This window comes from Rhinatrema bivittatum, chromosome 8, assembly GCF_901001135.1.
Source record: "Rhinatrema bivittatum chromosome 8, aRhiBiv1.1, whole genome shotgun sequence".
NCBI classification, from domain to species: Eukaryota; Metazoa; Chordata; class Amphibia; order Gymnophiona; family Rhinatrematidae; genus Rhinatrema; species Rhinatrema bivittatum.
The window spans coordinates 132,868,737-132,895,955 of NC_042622.1; the positions used below are offsets into that span (position 1 = coordinate 132,868,737).

At 38.4% G+C, this 27,219-nt stretch overlaps 1 protein-coding gene across 7 annotated transcripts in view; it reads right to left on the reverse strand.

Annotated features, from left to right (window-relative positions):
• EHMT1 (euchromatic histone lysine methyltransferase 1) overlaps nt 1–27,219 on the reverse strand; it is a 441,279-nt gene that overhangs the window by 290,842 nt on the left and 123,218 nt on the right. For 5 of the 7 annotated variants that reach the window (XM_029611524.1, XM_029611528.1, XM_029611523.1 and 2 more), the window contains exon 2: nt 10,099–10,186. In XM_029611524.1, coding sequence (XP_029467384.1) covers nt 10,099–10,186 — 88 coding nt within the window. Of the gene's footprint in view, nt 1–10,098; nt 10,187–15,385; nt 15,438–18,273; nt 18,341–27,219 lie in introns of those variants that run through there. The other 2 variants (XM_029611527.1, XM_029611525.1) reach the window with 2 other exon arrangements.

Below are 27,219 nucleotides of genomic sequence, written 5' to 3' on the forward strand. Positions count from 1 at the left end.
TCTTTCTCCCACCTCCAAACCACAAACAAATCTGTTTTTCAGAATTCTCAAATGTAATCACCCCTATCTTTTATTTACATCAGAACTATTCTATGTAATTACACTACTTACATTCATGTTAGATATTATGACAGTCAAATCTGTTAGGATTGCTCAAGGGCTGCAGTTGCAAAATGTGATAAAATTGAGGGCCCTATAGCCTGGGACCATCTAAGTGTGGAGCAGATTTATTAAAGGTTTTCTGCCATTTTGTGTCTATAGAAAAAAAATTCTTCATACATAGGGCCCAGTATTAGGAAAGAAGCAATATTAATATAACACCTGCCCATTAGGACAGGACAAAGTAGTTGGGTTGTTAGATCACTTGCTAAAGTCTGCACTTCACATTGTGCAAGACTGAAGGGAAAAATCAGGACACAGTGCTTTTGCCACTTACCTAATTTTAAGCAAACATTTTGAGCACAGAACCCTTCCCACTACGATAACAGCAAGACTAATCTCCCTGACATTTTACTTTATGGAAACAAGCATTTTAAATGTTAGCTTTATTTTATTTGTGAGCCATTTTAAACATTTTACAGGACCTTCATGAGCCACTGCAACTTCTGAAGCTAGGGCTAAGTAACATTGCTCTAAGTTGCATCACTGCAGTGATGGGTGTGGTGAAAGCCTGAAAAAGGTCCCTCAGCTCCATCAGACTGCCAGGGGTTTTACTCACTCACCAAGTAAGAAACCTCAGTACTCTCCCAGGTGCAGACCAATGCGGTTCACATTTACCCATAAAGTATCCCTAAATCAGAGATTTTGACAGCTGGTAATGAAGAAAGTGAGAATCACTATTCAAAATAACTGCAGGCATACCATTCCAAAGAAGAATGTAAAGCTGAGAAAGGCAGTGCCGGCTAAGCATCTAAGCTCTAGCCGAACGTGAACAGATGTGAGCTGTACACACAAGACTTCGCCAACACATTACACAGACACAGAACTTGTGCTTAGGCCTCCATCCAAATGGGAGTGGCTTGAAACACAGCAAATTAAGGAAGCAAGGAGAAACGCCAAGGAAGGCAAAAAGATCCTCCTGTAATATATCTGTTAGTGGCATCATTTCCTACCAACTTATTCTTTTGTTGTGCAAATCAGTTGCTTCAAATACAAATTACAGAAAACTGCAAAACAATTCAAAGTTTTACTTTGGGCTCAGGTGGAAAATAAGTGCTTCAACTATAAAGAAAACAGTATAGAAATTCACCTGGAAAAGGTAAACCACATTTGTATGGATAGTGCAAGTTACTTTGTTTTATAGAAACAGAAACGATGGCAGAAAAGGACCGATGGTCCATCCAGTCTGCCCAGCAAGCTTCCCATGGTAGTATCTGCCGTGCAGGTTACCCCCATGTATCAGTCAGTGCTACTTGACATGCTTTGCTTATGGACTTGGCCATAGAACCAGTCCTGTGTTTTTTCCTTAATGTCTGCGCATCAGTACCCCATACTGTAAAAAGTCATGGCTCATGTTGGTTGTCTCTGAATCCAAATTCCTCTTTCTTCCACCCCCATTCCCCTCCTTTGAAGCAGAGAGCAATGTTGCAGTTGCATCCAAAGCATCAAGGCTTATTGGTTAAGGGCAGTAAGCCCATGACTTCTGTTAAGGGTACTAACCTCTGCTCTGTGCAGGTTACCCTCATGTTTATCAGATCCCCATACCATAAAAGTCGGGGCCTTCATTGGTTGCAGTCTGAATCCAATATTCCTTTTCCCTTGCCGTTGAAGCAGAGAGCAATATTGGAGTTGCATCAAAAGATGCTCTGTGATGATGCTTTTTGGAGAGACTGGGACAGTATTTTAATAGTACATGCCCCTATCTCCCCCTACAATTTAAAGGCTACATAAATAAAATAAAATGTAAAGACTATTGACTATTTGCATAGAAAACCAACCTGTTTAAGATAAACCAAAAGGACCCCAAGCTACATTACTACAGGACTTATTGATTAGCTGATGTTCAGCTTAAACCATGCTAGCAAAATTCACCAAAGAAACATAAGTATGCATTTGTCTCTAAAGTGCTGAAAATAAGGTTAGGATCCTGGCTGAAACATAAGCTCACAGGCTTGTCTCATCTGAGGATTTCCAGTTTCAAGAAAACAGTAAGTCTCATCAAAAACTTTCATAATGTCAGATTTCAAATTAACATGTATCATTTTCACAACTTTTAAGCTGAAAATGCAATCAATATTAAAAATAATTTGCAAACTGCTGTCCTACTTTGTACTCTTGAATTTCCAAGTTGAGTTTTGACAACGGTACTTCATCTTATGAACCACTTGCAAACCAACCATGACCCACTTACAGATCCAGACCCACACATACATTTCTAAAACAAATTAGCTGCCTAGTGGTGTTTACATCAATATCCCAATACAGATTCTCTGGGCCCAATACTGAAAGTGCGTTTAGCACTGTTTAACCACCCAATTTGTGGGCAGGCAGTGGGACAGATTTGGGAGGCCCTACATAACTGGATAAGAATGAAGTTAACCAGATAAGTTAGATCAGCCATACAGCTGATCTAACTTAATTAGATATAACTTATCCAACTAAGTACAGCCTTGACCACAGAGATTCAGCGGCATAGCCATGCCACTGAATATACCTTGTAACCTAGCCATATAAGTCATATCCAGCTAAGTTACTTACCAGCACGGTTTTTTTTATCCAGAAAATCCATTCCAACTATATTTAATACAAAGTGATACTCAACCTAGTGCCAGGCATTCTATCAGTTAAGCGAGTACTAGGGAACTCAAGCTTGCTAAAATGTCTGGGTGGCCCTTAAAACCTTGAGAATTGGCTCAGGGAAAGGAATCGCAAGAGAGACTATGAATGTTTAAAAATCTTTTCTTCTATTATTTTCTTAGGTAATATTAACACTTCACTGGAAGCTAGAATTGTCTATGTACGCTACCCCACAATGACACATCCATGCTCTGGTAAAACATCAGAGTTTCAAGTTTTAATCATTTTTTGGCTTCTGTGACTGCCAACTACCATTAGGGTGGCCAGTCAGCACACGGATGATAATTTTAGTGATGTGAACACATATTTGGGAACCAAATAAACACCATAAAATCATTTCACATAAGCCCCTTTGCAAACATCAGGTAACAAATTTCTTTCATCAGACTCACCTGAATTTTAACCTAAAGGAAAATGAGCTCTGTACCTCTGCAACAAACAATAGAGACGTTCAGTTCTCACTTTTTTTTTTTAATTCACTTGACTGAAAACTCAGAGGCAGAATAGCAGACCCAGGTATTTAAGTTATGTATTTAAAGTTGCTTTGACCAAATCCTGCAAACTGAAGGAAAAAACCCTTGGGATACAATACTCAGGAACCAAACATTTTAGGTTAACCAGGCCTTCTTAGGACTTGTCACAATAGACAAAAGGATAAAAATTTATGACAACAAAAACTACACTTGAAAAATATAAAAACACACAACTTTATTTTACATTAATCGGCTATCAAGGACTATTTTAGAACTCTCAAATGTTGCTGCTGTGCAATAGCTTTTTAAAAAGGTGGCTGCAAGAAGTAATGTTTTCTCTGATGCGATTAAAATAGCAGAAACAAAAAACATTTTTTAATCTCCAAATCCAAGTACAGAAACTATGCAGCAAGCTAGGTCTCCATATGAGAAGGGTCCTATTTAAATTCTTTCTACTATCCTCTAGAATGTACAAGACCAGGTGTGTGTCTATTCTATTCTAGATCACCATGAAGAAGGACCCTAAAAGTGACTCCCCTTGTGTTTTTATTGGGGTCTGTTTCTGCATTTTTTTCTAATCTGCAAACTGAACATTTTGAAATAAACACATTCACCACTTGCATCTTAACAAGAGCCTATGCATCTCTCCTTCCTGCTCCTTATCATCAAGAGAATGCAGATATGCATGGTCTGTGCGCACTACACTGTAAAATGAAAATTGTAGTAACAGTGTGAATGCCAACTGAAATCATCCCAAAACACTCCATAGATACTTAAGAAAAAAGGGGAAAGCCATAGTAACATGGCAGATAACGACTAAGTGGCCAGTCTGTCCAATTAAACAAACTACTTATTTTGCCATATGTGTTTATGGCAAATCTTCATGAATTGGCTCCTTTCTACTATCACTTACTGGCAATAAACTACAGCCCGCTCGAAATGTACAAGTTCTTTGTAGTGAAGATCTATTTAAATAAAACTCAGTAATATTTAGAGAAATGAGATTGAAATCAATTATCATGTTCTTCTAGACTTCTAATATAGCATTTGACCTATATACCTAGAAGCTTAATAAAACTATGTTTTATGTAAACAAGACCAAACCTGGCATCTTAATAGACTAAATAGAACATTTACTAGTAAGTCATTCATTCATTTTCCTATTTTTAAATTTGCTTCATGGAGGAGGAAGTGATATCAGCCTCAATAATAGCCACGTAACTCCTATGCTCTAGCCAGATGTAATAATAAAAGTAGAAATTTGCATGAACTCCAATAAATAAATATAATCAGTGGACAGCTAAGCAGTGGAGGTATACCCAGCGAGTATGGGGGACATGTGGCAAGACAGCTGAAATAAAGAGAGCAGCATGGGAGAAAAGTGTGCGAGTACATCGGAGGCTGTGCAAAGCAAGTTTCCTTGAATTCGGAGGCAGACAGCGCAGTGGAGAGCAAAAATGGTGTCATTGTTAAATAACTCACCCTTGCAGAGCCTAAAGGGTGGTTCCGAGACTTACAGAGCAACTTGATGATAGTTAAAGGTGAAATTTTTGAAATGATCACAGAGCTGAAGGGTGAGATGACAGAAATTGGCAGTAGAATCTTTTGAATTCTTGAGATGCAATTTCTTATCCTATGCCAGTTAAATGTCATTCTTCTCTACTTGTTCCACTGTAAACCGATGTGATTTGCAAACGAACATCGGTATAGAAAAGCTCCAAATAAAATAAATAAATAAATAGAATCAATGAAGCTGATCAGAGGTTCAAGGATCATGAGCTGAAAATCTCCAAAGTGAAAGTTTCTACTTCTACTCTTGAAATGGTACAAGCAGAGATTATGGGCTAAGCTTGAGGACCTAGAAAACAGGTCCAGACATAATAATCTTCAAATTCGGGGCCAGTTTGAAGAAGCCATGCTTGTGACACAACAAATCTGCAGGGTCTTGCTGGACACTGAAGAAAAAGACGGAGCTTTGTGGCATAATTATTGACAGAGCCCCTCAGGCATTGGGCCCTCAGAGAGGTAACCTCCCCAGGCATATCATGGCTTGCCTCAAAGACTTTACTCTTAAAGAAAAGATTTTAGCAATGGCTAGAGGGCAGAGGGACCTTCTCCTGGGAAGGACACAAGTTAGCTATTTACAGCAATCTGGCCCCTGCTATCTTAAAAAAAGAGAGAAGAAATGAGAGGTGTCGTGCTAAGCTGCACAGGTAAAATTTACAATATAAATGGCCTGCTATTTACAGTCAAAATGAAGGAAGACGTCCCAGCTGCCTTGGAAAAAGTGGGACTGGATATATCAGCATTGGCTGCTGCAGGGGCAAAAAAGACGGAGGAGGTTTCTTCGCCAGTGTAGTATGCATTATCTTGTTGCCAACAAGACCCATCTGGGAAAAAAAAACAACTTAAAATTGTATCTGCAATCCACAGTTTGAAGGGCCTTGATTCTTTCTGCTCTTTGGTTGAAAGAGTGACTGCAAACCTTCACACTATCTTTTTTTATATGAAAGTTTTGATCTTAACTAGCATTGTGTCCAAGACATTGTGGTCCACCATGGCTATGAGTTCCAAGAAATGGTTAGAGAGTTCAGGTTATGTGGACGTCATAAGTTCTGAGCTCTTTGTATTCCTCTTCATGTGTACATTTATGGGATGTGGCTATACATCTGGGGAAGGGTCATTCCTTCTTAGTGAATTTGTCGAGTTTGGCAGAAGGAAGGAGGGGGTGAGGCGATATTAGGGGGAGAGAGGATGGATATCAAGGGGGTGGTTGAAGGATGAGGGGTTGGGGAAGTAGAGGGGAGAGCAGGGGTGTCGTAAGTGGAAAGAGGAGGGGAGTAGGGGATGGGTGGGAGAGTGAGGACTACGAGTTGGGGTGGGGGAAGAAGTGGGGGTGGAGAAGTGAGGGAGGGAAGGGGGATGTCGGATGGGGCAACGAAATCAACTGCAAGTGGTCCATCGATGACTAAGAAAATTCTCTTTTTGAATGTCTGAGGCTTGAACATTCCTACTAAGAGACAGCTGCTGTTTAAGGAGCTGTGGAGGCAAAGAGCAGATATTGCATTTATACAAGAGTCTCATTCTAGGAAGCAAGATGAAAAACTACTAAAGTATAGGGAATATAATCTGATTATATTAGACTCAAATTGTGAAGTCTGGAGGAGTGGGATCTTATTACATAGGATGATGGATTTATCTGTGGTGAATGTATATAAGATAGAAGGAGCAGATTTATATTTGTCAGTACCATCATTGAGGGGGTTTTGGGCACACTTGTTAATATATATGCCCCTAATCAAGATCCAGGTAGCTTTTATGATACTCTTGTGGGATTGTCGGTGCAATTTGCTAAAAGACCACTGATCCTGGGGGAGACTTCAACTTAAAATAACATCCGGACATGGATAATTCAAAGAAATCTTTTTCCTCCAGGGCTTATAGACAAAAGTTGTTGACAATGATTGAGATACTGGGGACTGCAGATATTTGAACAGTCCTAAATCCTACATTGAAAGATTATACTTTTTACTCTATACCCCATTCTACATATTTTTTAGTGGATATGTTATGTTCCTTATCTTTGTTAGGTCAGATCACTACAGCAAGTATAGAGGCTTATGTATGAATGGACTATACCCCAGCTGGGAAGAAATTAAAATTAATTGCCAATACACATCAAAGAAATTTTGGAGACTTAACGATGCTCTGTTAAAAGGAAGATGGGATCTGTAAGAACATTAGGCAGGAAATTAAAGACTATCTATCCTTGAATGATATAGGCGATGTGAACCCCTCTATACTTTGGAATGGGTTAAAATGTGTTTTAAGGGGTAAACTAATAATGTGGGCTCACAGGATAAAAAGGAAAAAAAACAGAAAACAGCAGACAACTTGTGGTCTTCTATAGCAGATTTGGAAAAGGCCTATAAAGAGTGTGGTTCCCCTAAAATTTTGGGGCTGTTGGAGCGATTGAAGGCATAACTGAAATCACCGACTATAGATCACAAACATTTTAAATTATGCAGGCAAGGCAGGCATAATATGAGCATGGGAATAAGGCTTGTAAATTGTTGGCTTTGAAACTTAAAAAAAAAGAATAGCTCAGACACAGAACTGCGGAATAAAGAGGGGCAATTATATGAACCTGTAAGATTCTAGGAATTTTATCAGGACTTCTACTCAAGAGATACATCTAACAGGGACAGGGAAACTGATACTTTTTTAGCGGTTATAAAAATGCCAACCTTTTCGCCGGAGCAGCAAGACAGATTAAGTAGGGAAATTACAGAAATTGAAATACTCTTAGTTATTAAAGGTTTGAAGCTTAACAAGTCATCTGACCTCAATGAGTACACTGCTCACTTCTACAAGCAATTTGAAAATCTTTCAGTATACCCATATGAAAGAGATATTTAATAACTTTCTAGGGGATGGAGGCCTGCCTCCTTCTACGAGGTTGGCAGGAATTTTGATCCTTCCAAAAGAAGTTAGAGGTAAAACCCAATACTATTATTCAACATTGATGTCAAACTTTTGGCAAAAATCTTAGTATACAGAGTAGCTAAAGCTATGCTGGATTTGATCCATGCAGACCAGTCTGGTTTCATTTTGGGGAGGCAAACATCTGATAATATAAGGAGAGTATTAAATCTCATCTGGGCAGTGAGAAAGTACAAGTAGACTTCTCTTCTCTTGGCTATTGATGCTGAAAAGGCATTCGATAGGGTCCAGTGGGCCTTTTCGTATAAGGTGTTAAGGAAGGTGGGAGTTGGGGTAATTTTTACACTTAGGTATGGAAATTATATGCTCATCTGCACACCTGCTTCAAGTTTAATGGTGGACATTCAGAGACTTTCTCACTGGAAAGGGTAAACTAGGCAGGGGTGTCCCTTATCCCCCCTTTTTTACCCTGATGATGGAACACTTAGTGCAGAGGGTGAGAAAGAATCAGGATATTTAGGGCACTTGGACAGGCCAGGATGATTATAAGATATCCCTTTTCATGGATGATGTCATGTTTAGCCTATCTAATCCTATTGTTTCCTTACCAGTTTTAGTGTCTGACATTAAACAGTATGGGAAGGTAGTGGGATTTAAAGTTAATAAGAGCAAATCTGAATTTTTAAACAGTTTACCAAATTTCTTAGAGGCACAGTTATAGGATAAGTTTCTTTTTAAGTGGGACAGCATTCTATAAAATATCTGGGAGTAAAAATTACTAGGGATCACCAACAGATGGCACAATTAAGTTATACCTCTTTGGTAAGTAAGATTCTGATGGATCTGCAATCTTGGGGCAACTAACATATTCCCTGGTTGGGGAGGATAAGCACACTTCAAAATGAATGCTTTACCTAGATTATCTCAGATGCTCCCTATAGTAATTCCAAATGCTATATTGAAAAAGACCCAGAAGACATTTCTATGTTTTGTTTGGAGCGCAACACCACCCAGGATATCACAAAATATTATGAATTTGCCAAACGGAATGGGATTTCTTGGAGTCTCAAATAAGGAAAGATATTATATGGTAGCACAGGTAAGCGCTTTGTTAGAGTGGCATAGGGGTTCTGGGACAAAACAGTGGGTTCAAATAGAACAGCATTTTTTGGGCATAACTCCCCTATGTTTTTACCCCTGGATACGAAAAGGGAAGCAATCACCAAGGTCCCTGAACAATCACCTCAATAGGCATACAACAGAAATGTGGGAATCTTTTAAAGATAAAGTCTCCTCTTGGGGGAAGTACTCTTCACTAATACCAATTCAATATAATGAAGAATTTTTGGCAGGTTTAGAGGGGAGGTGTTTTAAAAGTTGTGGAATTGCTGGATTTTCTCGTTTGGGACATTTTCTGGGCCCCTCGGGGTAGCTTGCAATTTTCATCACTGAAAAGAAATATCATTTGAGGGAGACTGACCAATTTGCTTATCTACAAGTTAAACATTACATAAATCAGATAAATCGGCAAACAGTGGATAGATAAATGGTATTCTACTTTGGAAAAATTTTGTAATGATGGCCTACCCCTTAAAGGTTTCATCTCTAAGTTGTATAAGAACCGAGCTGCTGTAAAAGGGGGGGGGGGATTAAACCATGGGAATGCTTAGGAAATGGATTTAATTGGTACAGTTGATGATGAAGTATGGGAGGACATTAGATGGTGCATCGCCAAGTAGCCTACACCTGGCTCAGTTGCTGAAAAATTATTTCAAAGTGTACTTTACATGGTATTATACACTGCAACGTTTGAAATTTATATATGACAATGTCTCTGATCAATATAGGATTATAGTAACAATGGGTCATATATGATGGGCTTGCTCCAGAATTGTTTCTTTTTGGAGTATGATACCGCAGTTTATCCTAGCTATTCTACGAACTTTAATGTGGACAGTGGTCCATTTGTGTTTTTGCTTCAAGCCCCAGTGAAGGAATGCCAAGACTATGATGAAGCTTGTAGTCCAAATCCTCTTAGCGGCGAAATATGAAATAGCTGCAAAAGACTCCGCCTTGTTGGATCTCCATATATGAGACACTACTGAGTGTGTGCCAGATGGCTCAGCTAACTGCGATGTGAAGAAATTCAGCTTGGGTGAATTTTCAAGTTTGGGACATGGAACATTGCATAGACTTTTGAGTAAGTGGGAGAAGTATGTGGGGAGGAGAGTTAAGGGAATTTTCATAGTGACTATAAGTTTGATATTGTTTGTATGTGAAAACATTTAAATAAAGAAAATTACAAAAAAAAATTTGCTTTATACTTGACTGTATCCAGACGGGCTCACTCACATCAAAACTGCTTGATATAGAAGCACATACTCACCTTCCTCTTTGCTGTTGGTGATATCTTTCAACAAGTCTGTCTTCATGCAAACGTCTTTCCTAGTCTCTCCCTTATTCAGCCCTGCTCGCTAGGAGGGAAAAAAGATGCTTAATATTTTTATCCATACTAAAGTAGTCTAGTAGTCCTGAGTAGTAAAAACACAACAGCATAGTTACTCCTACTAGAATTCCGTGTTATTGTATAAAACAGAGTCTATACAACTTTAGCCATGAATAGACACTCTCAACAGCCAACAAAATTAGGTCACACTGACCAGTAGTGCACTTGGCCAACTTCTAATGTTTATCAACCATCTTTCAAGATTTTGTACTACCCTTTTCGGTGACAGCGCTTTATATCTGATCACTGTGAAGTCAGTCACAGAAACATAGCCTTCATACAAGTCGGAAGGTGAGAAAGAGAGAAATAAAGCAAAAATGTATTTTTCACAGCTATAATAAAATGCCCATAAAATTTGAATTCAATGTAAAATATGCATGGTTATGGTTATCAGATATGTATATGCTGCTTCCATAAAGCAACAGCAAGTAAATTAGGGTAAAAAGCTCTTTGCACAGTTACCTTGCCTGCTGAAGAAAACAAAGACTTTGTCAATCATGAGAACACATCCAAGTTGAGGATAACAATTAGGACAGGCAAATTACTTCTTTCTGGTTTAAGAGGCACTCTTCCTTGTTACAAATTATCCTTGGATAAATTTGGTCACACTGCAATATTGCTGGCATGCCGCACGATCTTAGGTGACTGGATAGCGCCAGATACACCGCCAAACTTGCGGGCGTGGTTTGGACGGCTGGCCTTCTCCATGCAAATGGAACGAATGGCTGCCATGGATAGTGAGAGAGAAAGGGATATGCTATACCAGTCGTGCTGTCTACCTGTTATGACCTACTGCCATTGGACTTTCAATATACTTTAACCACCGCCGGTTATCATCCCTCTTGGAAGTGATTTGATCTGCGTTTATTGTGCATTACAATAATGACTAAATTTTGCAAAGGCCTGTGATGTTGCTATGTTACCAATGTTGGAAAATACTAGCTACGGAGGGGGTATCTCCCAGGGCAGGGGGGGGGAGGGGTTGTGTAGGTAGCGTGTGTGGAATGTTAGCAGTGGTCTGTGGTGTGAATGGGTGGTGGGATATGTCTGGAGTTTAATCTGTTTAGCTGGGTCGGGAGGACCACAAAAAGAAGAGTACACAGGGTGTTGTTATAACTGATATCGTTATATTGGGGATTGTTCTTACACTGTTTCATGCTGATAATATTTCCCTAAGATTGGGTTATTGATTGTACCTGTGTTGCTCTCTAATAAAAAAAGGATTTTGAAAAAAAAAAAAGAATTAAGCTGACTTTGGATACAGGAAACTACAGGCGATAGGTGCACATTTTTAAGAGATCTGCTGAGGATTAATGCACAACCTGAACTTCATAAGACTGATACATTGCAAAGTTTCCAAATACTGAAAGATTTTAGATCAAAATAGTTTGTAAAAAAATAAAAAAATAAAAAAATTATTAGAATTGCTATTCAACTCAACCCTTGCAAAGAAATACAATGTGAGATTCCCCATAACTGAACAGAAAGATGTTAAGGTTTAAAACTTAAACTAAATTGTATACCAAGACAAAAGCACTATAGCATCAACAGCTTTCAGTTGCATAATGAAATGCACTCCTAAATTGAAGAGTCAAAAATGCATAAAGGTTACCAAACCTACAGTTAAAACTGTATTCAAACCAATTATGATGTAAACACAGGCGGCTATGCATTTCTTAATGTCTTAAGATTTTAGATTATGTTCAAAACCTTAGAAGAATCAGAGGCATGAGGAAAAGAAGTTTGCAATTAACATTAAGGCTGATCTGCATTAACTCTCTAATGATCATATTCATAAGTTTAAAGACATCTAACAATGGTAGATGGTAAAAGTCAATCTAGACAAAGCATAATTAGAACATCTCTCCTCAAATGCCTCATCTGAGATATTCGCAACACCTGGCCCATAAGTTAGGGCATTCAGGAACATGCCACATATTATATAACTAGAGATCACATGTATCATATAAGCATATTCAAGTCACGTTGGGGACAATTTTCAACAGGTTGGGTAGTTGAAGGTCTGAAAGTAATTTTATACTTGGAGACTTCAAAGCTAATTTGCAAGGTTCGTGGATAATTAGCCCCTGTGGGCAGGGTCTACACAGTGAAGTACATATAGGGGGAATTTGAAAACCAAATCACATACTTTCCCTCCCCAACTTCTGTCTACTGCTGGCAGTGCCCCTTTATTCCATGGATAATTCTAGCTGCCCTATGAAACTCAGTGACTAAAGACAGCCACTGAGGGAAGAGCAACAATCAGCCCAAGAAATGTACTCTAGTACTCCTCAGTTACCCAGCTAAATCTTTTTGAATATTGTCCTCATTATGTTTAAAACATGGCGCTCCCCCCAAAAAAGCTGATAGATTAAAACACATGCAAATTTTAACACAAGGGGGCATATTTGTCAAAGTTTTCCTTAGTGTAAAGACTGCTCCGAATCTACCAAAGGAAATATCCCAGCATTTTCAATGAGAAAATAGCCATGGCTGGAATAGTTTTTGCACTGGAGTAGAATTTTCATACACCTGGTCCAAGATCTTTGGAAGCATGCATTGTGGTCCGAACAGCCAGGAAAACAAACTGCTGGGGTTTTGTTGTGCCACGTAGTCAGCATGCAGATGAACACATGGTATGAAGTTTGCTTCCAACGGATGTTACTGTAGTGCTTGCAAGCATCATCTTGGCTGTGGAATGTTACAAAAGCACAAACTTTTAAAGCTAACCTAAATTAAACGTGCATTTTCAAATAACAATTCTTGCCTAAAATTTTCAAAGCACACCTAGCAAGAAGAGATGCTTTTTTTTCCCCCCTGGTTCTCCTTGTTGCCAAAGCCAATGTCCGTAAAAGTACCGCATCTGAAAGAAACCAACACTGGTTTCTCTTGCCACAGAAAGTGCTCTTGCATCAATTTTTTTGTGTGTGTGCGCAACACAAAGAACAGATGGTCCAGCTGCCCGTGCTAGTCAAAGGTCTCACATAAATATATTCATGACAAAACCTTCCCATCTCCCAGATATGAGAAGGCAAGAGGGGAAGGGAGAACAGGTTTACCAGTTTTCTAAGTGAACTCGCACATCAACCCATTCCTCTTCTCCTTCAGGCATATTGTCCTTTTTCCATAGTCGGTGCACTCTTAGCCAGGGCTGTTCCCCCCATATGTTGCCAGATTTATTGTTTTTCCTTCAGGAAAAGCGGTGTGCTTTAACTTTCATTTCCCACCAGAATTCTCAGCTGCTCTGTGGAGTTCTTCAGGCACAGCAGCACTAGGGTCTCTTCTTTATGTGCAGTTTAACAAAGAAAAAGACCTCCAGTCCATCTGGCACTTCTCCTGCAAGGCCTATGCTCCACGGGCTCTGGGACACAGTCGTACACAACTCTCTTCCCTACTGCTTCTAGTGAGAGCAGCATTTTATTAACTCTAGTCTCAATCTCTCTCAGCACAGTCGAAGAAAAAGAAAGGCATGAAAGGGAAACCCTTTCCAATTACCTGTAAATGCCATTGGCTTTCCAAGAAATAAAACAAAGCAAAAGCTTTACTTGTAAAATCACTCTTGCTACAATCCAAACCTCCAAGTTTACAAAAATATAATTCTTCATTGTCATGTTGGAATGTATTTACAGTTTTGGCCACATGCTACAACGCTGATGAGCATTCCCCCTCCAATTTCCAATTGATCCTCCTCCAATTTCCTTTTTTCAAATGTTTAAATTGCACATTTTCAAAGGAAACTCAACATTCTGTTTTTATGCTTTAAAAGCAATGACTTTTTTTGGTTCAGTTTTGTTTTTTTGTTTGTTTTTTTTTTTCTTCAATTAAGTTACACAGCAATGAAGAATCAAATCCATCAATTAACTGTTTCCAGCTGCTGTGTTAACACAGCCATGGCCAGGTGTCATGAAATTATATAACAAGGAAATTATCAGAATCAGACAGGCAGACTGAAGTTGAAGTGGTACTTTTTCAGTTGCCCAACATAAAAAGAGTTTTCAGAGTAAGTCTGGAGAACAGTGCTTCATATTATCAGGAAAGAGAATAGCCTTCTCTCCAAAGCTGGCCTGAAAACTGTTTTAGGTTAGTCTAATAGAAAGATATCACCCTATCTACCGACACACTTCAGCAAATCACAAGTGCATATGTTAAGTTTTAAAAGCTACCCTAGTACACACAAAGTATTGGTCATGCCAAGCCTGAATAAACTTGTATTTTCAATCGCAGATCTGTGCTAATTAAACTTCAATGGCGAGCATTGTTACAAAACATTAACAAGTGCCCAAAATGTCCTTCCTTCCTACTTTATCAGTTTGAAATCATAAAACTATTCAGTTCAATCCTTTCAAACAGGTCTGGAGAGGAGACAGCCTGAACACATAACTGAATCTTGATTCTGAAACAAAAAAAACAAAACAAAACCACTCATGCTCACACCATCACATCTTTCTTCTTCCCAGGTAAGGTAGAGAAAGAAGGCCAAAATCCACACAAACCCAACACAGCTGAGACTATCCTCAAAAAATCAGAGGGAACAAGACTGCTGCAAACATTGCATATTAGGAGCTACCATATCTAACAAAGCTCCAGAAAACCTGCAAGTTAAGAAAAAGTAAAATAGCTTTGGAGATCAGCCCTAAGTGAAAAAAAAAGCACAGAACAATGTCTACCCAAACAGTAATTCAGGCCAAGGTTTCATTCTTTTAACAGTACTGCATGCTATCCAAATTTCAAATTACATTTACATGATCTAAAAACGTAAACAAGAGTAAAAAAGCAACCCCTACAACAACATCTAAACCTACAAGATGTATGGCTGACCTGCAAAAACAATGGAGGCTGCCACATACAGCAAAGAAAAACCTTCCTAAACCAAGCAATCTATAATGACCATTTGAAGGCAGAACCTTGCAAAACTACAGAAAGAAAATTTGTTTGCTCTTTAAAGATGTCTTAAGATGCTGTTATGCCACTTCTAGGACACACCATTTAAGCCTGAGGCAGTATCACCAAACAGTTCCCTGAAGAATGCCCACACACTCACAGACACATGCACACAAACACAACACACTCCAAGCAAGAGCCTTGCTGCCCATCCAGTTCAAGTCAGCAAACCAGCACACCCTTCCAGCAAAACTTGCTAAAAGCAACTTTGCACAAGTGTCAATACCTCCATGTTTTCCCCTTAAAATTCAAAGCAAACTTCCCCTTTGCTCACACTCCACCATGCCCCAATCTGTCGTCTCCTGATTGGCAGAGAAATCTTACACCCTCCCAGCAGGAAAATGTCTGCTTACAACAGCAGCCCCAACAAAAGGCAACTGCCAAGCACAAGTTGCTTCAAAATAAAAGTCCCTATATTTCCTTCTATCCTCTGCAACCGTCACTCTGTTCCCAATCCACTGATTAAAGCAGAATGATTAGCAGCTCTATAGCAGTCAAGAAAGCCTCCACACATGCACCACAGTCAACCAAGTCCTTCCTCTCCCAATTTATTTTTTACTGGTTTGGTTTTCCAAGGATCATAATTTACAAGTGAGGACGAGAGGCTTCTTAGACCTGCTTTCCCTGCATGTAAACTAAATATACTTTTAGCAAATGGTTATATAGTCCCCCTGCCTCTCTCAGTTCTTCCCCTAGAGTAGAAATGAAAATGACATGAGACAAACCTGACATGATCCATAGCAGGTTCCCCTACTGAAGCAATAAAACAGTGCATATTTAACAAAAAGAAAAGTTTTAGCATAATCACATTTTTATTTGAGGAGATATAACCTCAAGATGTTGTGAATGTAAAAATAAGGCATATGATTCAAGGTGTCAGCTTTAAAAAAAAAAAGTTAAACCAGATATTAAATTTAAAAGATTACAGCTAATGTAGCACATGAAACTTGCTACCAAGGCAAAAGGTCTTAATACTGCAGTCTTTCAACCTTTGCCCCTCAATATACATCATTGGGCTTTCATCAACAGTAAGTTCGGTCTCAAAAGCCAAGTTCAAATGATCTCCATTTAACCTTAGAATATAAGACTCAGCTTCAGTCTCTTTAACGTTGTAAAAGATCCACCCTGAAAGTTCTGTTGGATCACAGTCAGCTCTCACTCAGTTAGGAGTCATTTTCTTAAAAGCATTTGATTTCCCAACTAATCTATTGTACTTTGGAACTCATTTGAAAATTGTTGTTCTCATTCACTTCCTATACCAACCGATCTGCATTGGTAACCAGCATAAAAATGACAGGGAAGACTCCTGGATGGGATCTTCAAGAACCTACAATCAAAAACTATGCTGAAATATGAAATCCCAGTTTGGTAATGAACACAGACATGCTAACACTGCATATACATCTAGTAGCATTGTATAAACAAGAAGTAGTAATTTATTGACCAATAACCACTAGGCAAATGAGGAGATACCAACGTATTTTTTCTGCATTCACACTTCCTGGCTGCAGAGCAAGCAGTGAAGCAGCTTATAGAGTAGTTATGTTGAATATCTGTCTTCTTAAGTATGAGTGAAAATCTGCAGTGAACCCATCAGTAACCAAATTGACAAACCCTGTCCTCTCTCTCATTCAAAGTGATGAGCAGGGAAACATGAATGCATTCACCAGAGATTTTAGTCTTCTGGTGGACAAACAAGATCACTTGCTCAATAGCAGCATTAGGGTACATATTTAGGATTCTGACACAATATCATACTCTAACACATTTTTTAACTGAAAATTTCAAATGGTTATGTCTAAAAGCAAAACACTTCACTATAAAGCACAAACCAAATAAACTGTAGAAAACAAGCCTTAAATTTCATACATAAACCTCTCCAAGAATCAGTACTAGGCCCTCTTTCTGTAATCCTCATACTCACACTAACTCTGCTGTACAAAATCTTAGATCACAAAAACAAAAAAGTACAGTACACTTCAAAAACTAGCGTGCAAAGGGTCACAGAAATTTCTCAGCCAGACCAACTCAAATTAACACCACTAAAGTATAATTGTACAAATAAGAACTCAGAGGTAACATATGGATAGTGTTCAGCCTTTAATTCTATTAACCCATCAAATATTTTATGATCACTTCCTGAACACCCCTTTTTTATCAATATTAATTAGGATTCCTGCTCAAAAATCGCTCCTCATTAATTGTGTACTACTGCCTTTGAAAGTGCTTAAAAGTTCTCACCAAACCAACTTGTACGGCCTTCCACATCAATCAGCGTGTTTTCTACAGTTATTAAAATGGCGTCCAAAGAAGCGATGTGCAAATCCCTACAAGCAGGGATGTAACATACACACACTAGCATGCACTATTATAACCATCTTATTAATGCCAAACCTCTTAACATAACCATTTAACTTCTGACTGCATAGCGAAAAGGTCTGGCTTTATTCCGGCCACCCGATGTTTCCACAAAACACAATTTGCTCATTATACTTTCTAAACCCAGTTCCTCCTACTGGAAATAGTCTCGTCTTTTTTTTGAGATTTTTAGCAGTTTGACCATTCTGGTAATAAACACAGACACTACAGGATGTGTTCAGCAACAGAGTATGAGCAAGCTTCATGCAAACCCAAAGCATGCAGCAATCCTTCTAGATAGAGCTGGAACAGAGATACAGTCAGAATCATTCATTACTGGCTGTGGTGCTTTCTTGAGCCACAGACTCACAAATATGTCAGCAGCCAAGCAAACTGTTTCCCAAAGGCTACACAGCTCCAATCCTCTCCATCAGCTAAGCCAGGTCCAAGAGAACACAGTAAAAAGTTGTTCATTTATGGTTCTGCAGCTCAAGCTCATACCAAGTGTTCTTTTATTTTTCTACGACTTGTTTGAGCTTTGCTATGGCATGCCCTCAACAAACAAATCCAAACTGGAACTGAAAAAAAGCAGCAAAAATTCTGAAAAATACACACAGATAAGAACAGGCTGACTTCTGCAATTCCAGAATCTGTAAGCATTGACAAAAAATGTAATTAAGAATTTCCTCTTTAAAACAAACTACAGGCGAGACCAAAGCCTTAGAAACTCGAGAACAGAGAAAAGATTGCAAGTACCGGAGATCCTTCACACAAGAGATCCTCAATCTGCAGGGCTTGGCCTACAATTCCAATGCCTGGAGTATAGTTTCTGCTCTGTCATTAGAAGAGGTCTGGTCTTTCCCTGCAATCCCAAGAATTGCATTGAATTAGATCATCTGTCTCAAATCACCTTCCCCTACAGGCTGCTTCTGAGCATGCTCAGCTCTGCCATCTTCTGCCATTTCATAACTGCACTGTTTACAGACACACAGTGACCTGCCATTTTTTGATAGCAAAAAGAAACCAGCGTTTGTAACACCTTAGAGCCCCGACACTCCAAGCTGGCTCATAAACCCTCAGCCAACCAAGTCTCTTTCACTGCAAAACATTAGCATTATGTGCATCCATTAAGACCTTGCGAAAAAGAAAATACTAAGCTTCATTTTAAGAGCATTATGAATGCTAGGAGTAAAAAATATTAAGGTTTTTACTCCAAGACAAAAGCTACGTGCGTTCAAAATCAGAGTTAGCTGAAATCTTGCTACAAGAAAAGCTTAAAAATGTACCTTTAAATAAGAGAAAGCAAACTGCACCCAGAGAAAATGTATTTGTTTTAAGTTTTGAATGAGATTTTCATGTCATGCTGCTTGCAACACATATCTTCACACAATGTGCATAGGTTTCCTTATATTCCATCTTTCTCTCTGAAGTTCACCTCTATGTAGCATTTTTAACCACCTTCCTCAAAAAGAAATAAGCACATTACAAATACAGGGCACATAACAAATAATGGGCACGTACACACACTGTTAAATGATCAACAAAAGGAAGAAATTTAAGTTATGGATACCAAGAGCTTTGTAGAAATCCTAACTGAACAATGGAGATCCTTTCTGTTCTGGGTTTCTCTGCATGTCCACCATGACTGTCTGCTTAACAGCAGTCCACGGTGACAGTGGCAAGAAATAGTATCTGAATTACAGATTCTCCTCGCTCTTTACAGCTGGATCCTTGCAAGATTTTGTATTTTAGCCTTGCTCATGGGCAGTATTGTATTACCAACACATTTACATCCTAAATGCCTTTTTTTTTTTTTTTTTTTAACAAGCTTTTGTTCCCTGCTGCTGCTTCTTTGAGGGTGTAGTTTTCTCTTCAAGGCTGGAAAAGTAGTAGAGGTTTAAGCAGTGTTGTCTGGGAACGGGTATGAACATACACACTTGCTAAAACTTCACACTTCGTTTATACAGTGGATCTCTTCATCCTGCTGCTCTGCTCTACTACTGTATGTTCTGGCATGTATTACTGCATACTGTCAAAGGCTAAGTTCCCTTCCCCCATTACCAACAACACAACTCAACAGAGTGCCAAGAGAAGTAAATCAGATCCTGTACTTCAAGTTAACTTAGATACTAAGTCCTCTGAGGCAAAACTATGCTTACTTTCTTTTGAACTGATTAAGGAGGCATATCTTCTCACATGCTTGTCAAAAAATAAAATGTTTATTCACCTGCAACTTGGTTTCTTTCAAAATTCCATACTCAGCAAATCTTAAAACAGTAAACAACAAACAGCCAAATTCTAGAATTAAAATTCTATCTGAATGAGCTACAAGTGTTGGCACAAGCAGAACAAAGATGTGATTATGAAGAGAAAAGGCCCCTTAGAAGCCTTTTAACATTGCCCTTAACAATAACAAAATTTGATTTCAAGCAATCAAAGCACACCTTAAGAGAAAAGCACCTTAAAAGACATTGCTAACTGCTTGCCTACCTTACTAGATAGGTCAAGGTGTTCATTAAGGTACGGTAGATAGCTCAAGAAGAGAACACTGTCTTGTAGCAGGAAGCAACCAGATTTCTTTTTGAGACTATGAAATCAAGTATGCTTCACAGGATCTCCTGCTGGCAGATCAGTTCAGAAAGAAATACAATGCTTTGCTCTTGGTCATCATAAAAGCCTCCCAATGTGATGGTGTAGTCAGCCAGAGGTGTGACCCTGAGGCCAGGAATGACCAGTATACTAGCAAATATACTGGCAGATTCCAACTAGAACAGCAGCAGGGTGTCTTCTGCTGTGATAGTCACCTTTCCTCTTGGGTTCAGCACTCAAGCATTTGGCTGGTAGGGCTTTAGGTGGGAAGACCAGAACCAAAACTAAGCAGGAACACAGTTGGAAGCATAAGCGAACACTGGAAACAGGAAGACTTAAATGAGATGAATCGGCAGAGCCAAATAAAATGCTGGAGTCAATACAGTGAGATAAACTCTATAACTAGGACTAACAAAAGGGCTAGAGAATGAGAACCAAGCTCTGGCATCCTGCTGACTGGAAGCCTGGAATTATGTGTCCAAACAAGATGGCCACCGGCAGGAAGTGTGGACCAAGGAGCTGGGAAGACTGACTAGATAGGCCCCCCAAAGCCCACAGCGGCCTCTGCTGGCAAGAGGCAAGAACTGCCTATGTCAGGACTTCACACCTAGTTTGTCTGGGTCCTTATTTAGGTTAATGGGGGGGGGGGGTTAAGCAGTCCAAACAGAAAAATGCCTGGACTCCACCAAAGGTAGATCATAATAAACTGCAATTCGAAATACTTATTCTGTCTGCAAAACTGGTTATGAATATCCTACTGGGCCTAATTCTTTATGTTTCCTAGCTATGAAATAAACCTCCATCCCAAGAAGCTGGACATTCACTCTTACTACAGTATAAGGTTTTATGCATACAGAAAACAATACATTTCACAGCTATAGCCATATATACGTGATTCATCTGTCACCAATATGAAAGTTCAAGTGCTCAAGGAATGGAAGTACCTCATCTTGGCATTAAAACACCCAACATCTGTATTCGTTCTGCATTATCATTCTATGAACAATACAGACCATAAAGCGTATAATCACAAACTACTTAAAAGCACCACCAGGAAGGATGGTGGTAAATCCTTCATTTTTATTGTCGAAAGTGTTTATTATTAATCCTACAGAACTGAAATTACAAACAGAACTTTGTAAAAAAAAAAAAAGTAAAAAAGTATATTTCTTATCTAGAACTTTGAAAGATTTGACAAGGCTTTTAGAAAATGAAACACTGCACCTCAATATCCCCTCAGCAAAAATGATCAATGCACTGTTTAGTTCTACACCACAATGAAGATGCAACTGCTTCATCTTATGCTATACAATGACATAAGGCATAGGATTTTACTCAACACTCTCCCAAAATATTTTCACATATTGGCTTTTTAGGAAAAAAAAATCAAAAAGTTAACTAGAACATAAGGTTTGATCAACTGTTAGTATGAATTGTTGACTATCAAAAAGAAAAAAAATTATCCCTCTTGCCCTCCACTTGTCCTGACAAATACATACATTTTATTCTCCTATCACTGAGGAAAATAAATAAATAGATCACCATGGATTAATGTGCCAAATCCAGGGTTATCAAAGTGTTTTTGATTTTTTTTTTAGATAAGGAAGAGAACAATCTGGAAGCACAATCTCCCCATCAAAAAAAGCAGCTTCCAAACAATTTACTGGCTGCAAAGTTCTTCCCTACTAAGTCTGATATTAATTTCTCTTTCAGCATTCTATAGAGGTTCTCTGGGTGCTTGGAGACCTGCAAGCAAGAGATTGAGTGAAACAAGGTCTTGTGTCTGCAAGCACACACATGCATGCAAAAGTTGTACCACACACATGCACAAGGCAAAGACTCAGAACTGCAATAGCCAAGGTAATCCAAACACTCATTGCAAGTCTGAAAGTACACAAAGCAATTCCATGATGAGAATATTCCTCTGAAAGAAGTGCAAAAAAAGGTAACATGCAATGTACTGTGACCACAAACTACTGCAAATACTTCTGCTGTGTTATCCCCTCCTTACTCAGGGACCAAAACAAAATCCAACAGTCATTACCTTAACTCTTATTCAAAGGATTTATTTGCAGTTACATTTTTTACCTGATCATAATCTATTTACAGGTTCAACCTGAGGAAATCTGTTGTGCATGACAGATGGAACACAACAGCTCACAATACCTGCAGGCATCTGTTGTCTTCTTTTAAGTCTTTTAAGGAAGACTCAAAGAGTTGAATATTCCAGATCCTCATGAACAGTAATTCAGTTCTGCTCATGTGATAAAGCTCCCTCTACTGAGTGAGCATGCTCAGTGGAGACCATTTCACTGTTCACTCTGAGCCGCAGCCATTTCACAGAGCATGCAGGCTTAAAAGGCTTCCATTGGAGCAACTACTGTAGCTTGCATAGCAAAGATACCGACTCTATCCTTGTACAATACACAATTAATAAGGATAACCTGTCAATATTCTGACATAATGCCAAGACTAAGGGCTGTGCACAAGGCTGCAAAATACATTTTACAAAAAAATAAAAAACATACAATAATGTGTTCTCTTTCTGTTGTCTTCATGGATAGCCCTCACCTACAAAGGGTACACTGAAACAGCATTTGAAATTCAGAACACTTAAGTTTTAATTACACATTATACTTTATAACAGGGGTTCCCAGCCCAGTCCTCAGGACACACCTAGCCAGTCTGATTTTCAGGATATCCATAATGAATATGCATGAGATAAATTTGCATATAATGGAGACATTAAATGCGAATCTATCTCATATATATTCATTGTGGATATCTTGAAAACCAGACTGGCTAGATGTGGCTTAAGGACTGGGTTGAGAATCCCTGCTTTATAAGACTTTATGTTCTACCAGCACAATGATAACTGATCTAGTCAGTTTCTGCAGAAAATCAATCAAAATATAACATGTCTCTGAGATAATGGAAGACACAATTTTTTTGTTTAATATTGAGCAGAGATTTTACATTTACTATGGATCCCAACAAACTAGGTCATACCACAAATATAAAAAAGGAACAAATCACTCATACTCATCTAGGAAAGAAATATAAAAATACATGCTTAGCCAACATGTTTTTTCCATCGGTTATTTTGTAGTGCCAGTGCTTGATATTGCACACAAATCCAAGACCAATTTAGATAGTAAAGTGCTATGTTAATTAATCAATCTATCAACCGTTTATTACTTCACCACATACTCTTAAAAATCCTCAGATCTGTGCAAAGTTCTTAGTAAAGTAACTCACAGGACCTTCTATAAACTATATGTTAGCTGGATTAGATTTAAACAAAGGAAGATGAATATTACAGAAACATGATGCAAGGATCCTGATTTTTCCTTCTTCTTACCTTTTAACATTTTGATTAAGAATCTAATATGGGTAGAGGGAAAGCACATATAATTATGAAAGTAATTATGCTAGCAAGTTGTTCCAGTGCATCGATCACAGCCATCCAAATCAACCAGGGTATAGCGAAGAAAACAATTCACTCAATATTCTAAGTACTGATTCAGTGTACTGTATATCATCATAATAGAGTCAGGGACAACAGCTGCTAAATGCTTTACCCCCACAAAAACTGGCCCCCAAAACCCTAGGGTGATATTAAAAAGCAAGCATATTTCTCAAAACAAATATATATTTTTCTTCAACAGACTTGATATGACAACGATATCAGAAACATTCCAAAGTGTTCACAGCTAGCTAAAAATAAAAGATCAACCTTCTATCGACACAAGCTCTCATTTCCTCTACTACATGTCCCTGAATGCTCTCATATTCCTATAATCTCTTATTAAATACACAATAGACAGGATCCCTTTCAGATTCCTCCAAATCATTCACCATCTTGCTTGTGCTGTGTGTGAAATCGTAATAGTTAAAACAGCTGCATCAAATCCTCCATGATGCTGTATCAACTAAAGTGACTTCTAGCCTTTATCCTCAAGAAGAGTTCTTCCAACTAATGGTTAAAATTGTGCTCAGAAAACGGATTTTTGGATGAGAGGATTAATCAAATAAACCTGTCGATTCTCAAAGACTATGTTGGGTCTAAGTAATCACAAGGTGCAACTTGCATGAAAAATCATTTTAGTGCCCCTTTAGAAGTAGGCAATTGTAACACTTAAACCTATAAGATTTGAAAGCAAAAATACTTGTCTCAAGGGGAAGGGGCTGCTCTTCAAAAACATAATATAGGCATATGTATTCCAAAAAATTCAATGCACTGATACTGTACAAGTATACAATGACAAGCTATACAACACCTGCTTTTTAGAAACAAAACTATCAGTTTGGTCATTTTAAATGAAGTACAAAACAAAAACAAAAAAATAAAAACAAAGATGCTTCAACTGAACAAACAAAAGGGCCTATTTCTGGATCTTTGATGCTTGCAAATGTCAGACTAAAAACAAACAGTAAAATGACTTGATGCTTTTCAAACCTCCCCTCCATTTCAAATGCTAAAAACCACTCCCCAATGATGAATCTGCAAAAAAGCCACACACTTGCTGATTAAAAAGAACAAAAGAGAAAATTGGTGATCATACTGAAAATCTCACAGCATTATGGTGACTGTCTAAAGATCTTAAAATAAAATGTATGTGGTAGGGTAGATGCGCATTGCTCATCAGGCAACTCTTAAGATGAAGATATAGAATATTCACAGAGCTCTCACGTTACAAGTGTCACTCAAAGAGCAATATCCTAAAGCAAAACTGGATGTGAATTATGACTGCTTGACAAGAATGTTTCTTCCTCTGGTATTTTTACACGCTCAATGGAATGTTCTAAGTCACACTGTCGTCCAGTTAAACAGCCAACAAGGGAAGTTGAAATGTGAAGTGCTGCAAGTAGTAACTGTTTTAACTATCTCCTGGCAAGCCAACTATGAGAATCTTGTTTTTCTTCTATTTTTGTCTAGTTTGAAGCTGTACCTGTGCGGTGCTGTTAAGTTGCTTATTCTTTTTTTTTTGATGGAAGCTGCTTGTTCTCTCCTTCTTGGTCTACAATGCACAGCTGATACAGGCCACATGACCTAGCTCCCTCTATAGGTTGTCTTTATGCCAGCAGTAGACACACACAGGAGACCATTTCATTCTTCACTGTAAAACTGCAGCCATTTCGTGGAAACCAGGCAGTGCAAAGGCACAAACTCCTCCTCAACAGAATTGCGTATGACAGAACAATAGACTGCCCTCTTCCATCACATATAACCATGAAACAAAATTACAGAGGTGGCAGACAATAAGGCAGCGACAGAACTTAACCATTAACTGACTTCAAATTAGATGCAGATTCTAAACCATAATCCTGAAATCTCTGTGAATTCAACCACAGTAATGCACATCTTGAAGACTGATTTTTCCAATGGCTTACTGCTATCAAGACTTATTAAATCAATAAAAAGGACGTTTGCATCCAATTAAGCTTATTTTTCTCCCCCTCATACAAACCAAGTATTCCCAGCAGCCTAACAACCGTTTCTTTTCCAGCATGTGGATGCTATAAGGCAGATTTAAAACTTGGTTCAAGATGGGCTAGGAAAAGGGAGGCTGCAAGCTGCAGTGCATGTTGGAAGACACTTGCATAGTCCACATTGTTCTTATTCTGTCAGATTCCTTTTACAACTTTTCAAGTTTAGGAAGCGCCTTTTAGTATTTCTACACACAAAATGTATCGTTTCTCTTGGATGTAAACCTCTCACTACCATTAAATACCAGTGCACTATAATCAAACTGTACTTATGAAGAAAAAAATGTATGTATCTACAACACAAGGCACACTTATCAACATTTTAAGAAATCTACATACTCTGTTTCTTTTTTATACTCTTGGGTAAGGGCAAAGAATTTTAGAATAGAACAAGCAGGGACTCAAATAATCAACACCTTAATTTTGTTGGCATGGGGGTGGAATTAATCTATGTGGCTTTGACATCTAGTACTGTATTACTAACATTTCCTTAATTTAGATTTCCAGACACCAATGCAAGACCATTGAAGCAAATTCTTAGAGAGATGTTCACGTCTTCCACCTCCCTAATTGCAAAAGTTATGTTGCAGTGCACTTTAACTTCTCTGGCCACACTCCTGTATTCCAAGTGGAATATTTAAAACTGGAGAAAAACAGCCCCCAGCGTTAAGAAGTCAAGCCTACAGCGTTCATGATTTTGAAAGGAGAGCAAAGAAGTTACTTGAAACATAACTCAGGGAAACACTGGATCTTATCAGAGCAACATCTGTCTCTTAGCTCCTTTGCTAGGTGAGAAATTGCAAATATTCTCTTCTCAATTCAGTTAGCAAATGTAGAAATATAAATAAATTGTGTTGTCTTGTGAGTCCACGTTTAGTTTGCCTTATGTCAGCTTCAAGAATGGACACCAACACAACAAGTCACACATCACCTTGTAGGGAAAGATTTTGAGGAATGTTTCCTATGTTTTTTCTTCTCACATTTCAGCAATTTAAGGAAAATACACGACATGATTATGTGTCAAATGTATTCTCAAATTCCTGAAGGGTGGTAATGAAACTAGCAAAAATGGCTGCTTCAAATCAGCATTTCTTCCAGGCTGGTTACCTTAGGACTCACAATTGTAAGATAACAGATGTGTTTTCAGGTATCAGCACTTTATTAAGCTATCCTGACTATGTGTGAAACATTGTAGCGCTAAGATTTTGGCAATTAATAATGAAAACAAAACAAAATAAGAAGTCATGAAAACCCATAAAAAGAACAGTGAACCCTTTGAACCATTCCTGAAAAATACAAAAATAATCACCAACATTCAGTTTTCTGGAACTTTATTACACAATCAGAAAGGACCCAAAGCCAATGAGAGGTAGGATTCTGTGCTGGATCTAGGGTTGGGTGACTTCTTTGTTTTGTCTTACAAACTGTAGTACAGAAAAATACAGAACAACAAATGTACATTATTAGACACGCATATTACATTCTTAAAAATATAAGGAGGATACTGAATCACATAAGCCACTCGTATGCACAAATATTATCAGTTCATTATGGAGCAGGCATGGCGATGACAGGGTAAATTTGTTTAAGAAAGACACAATGAATTTATGATTTAAGCAGATA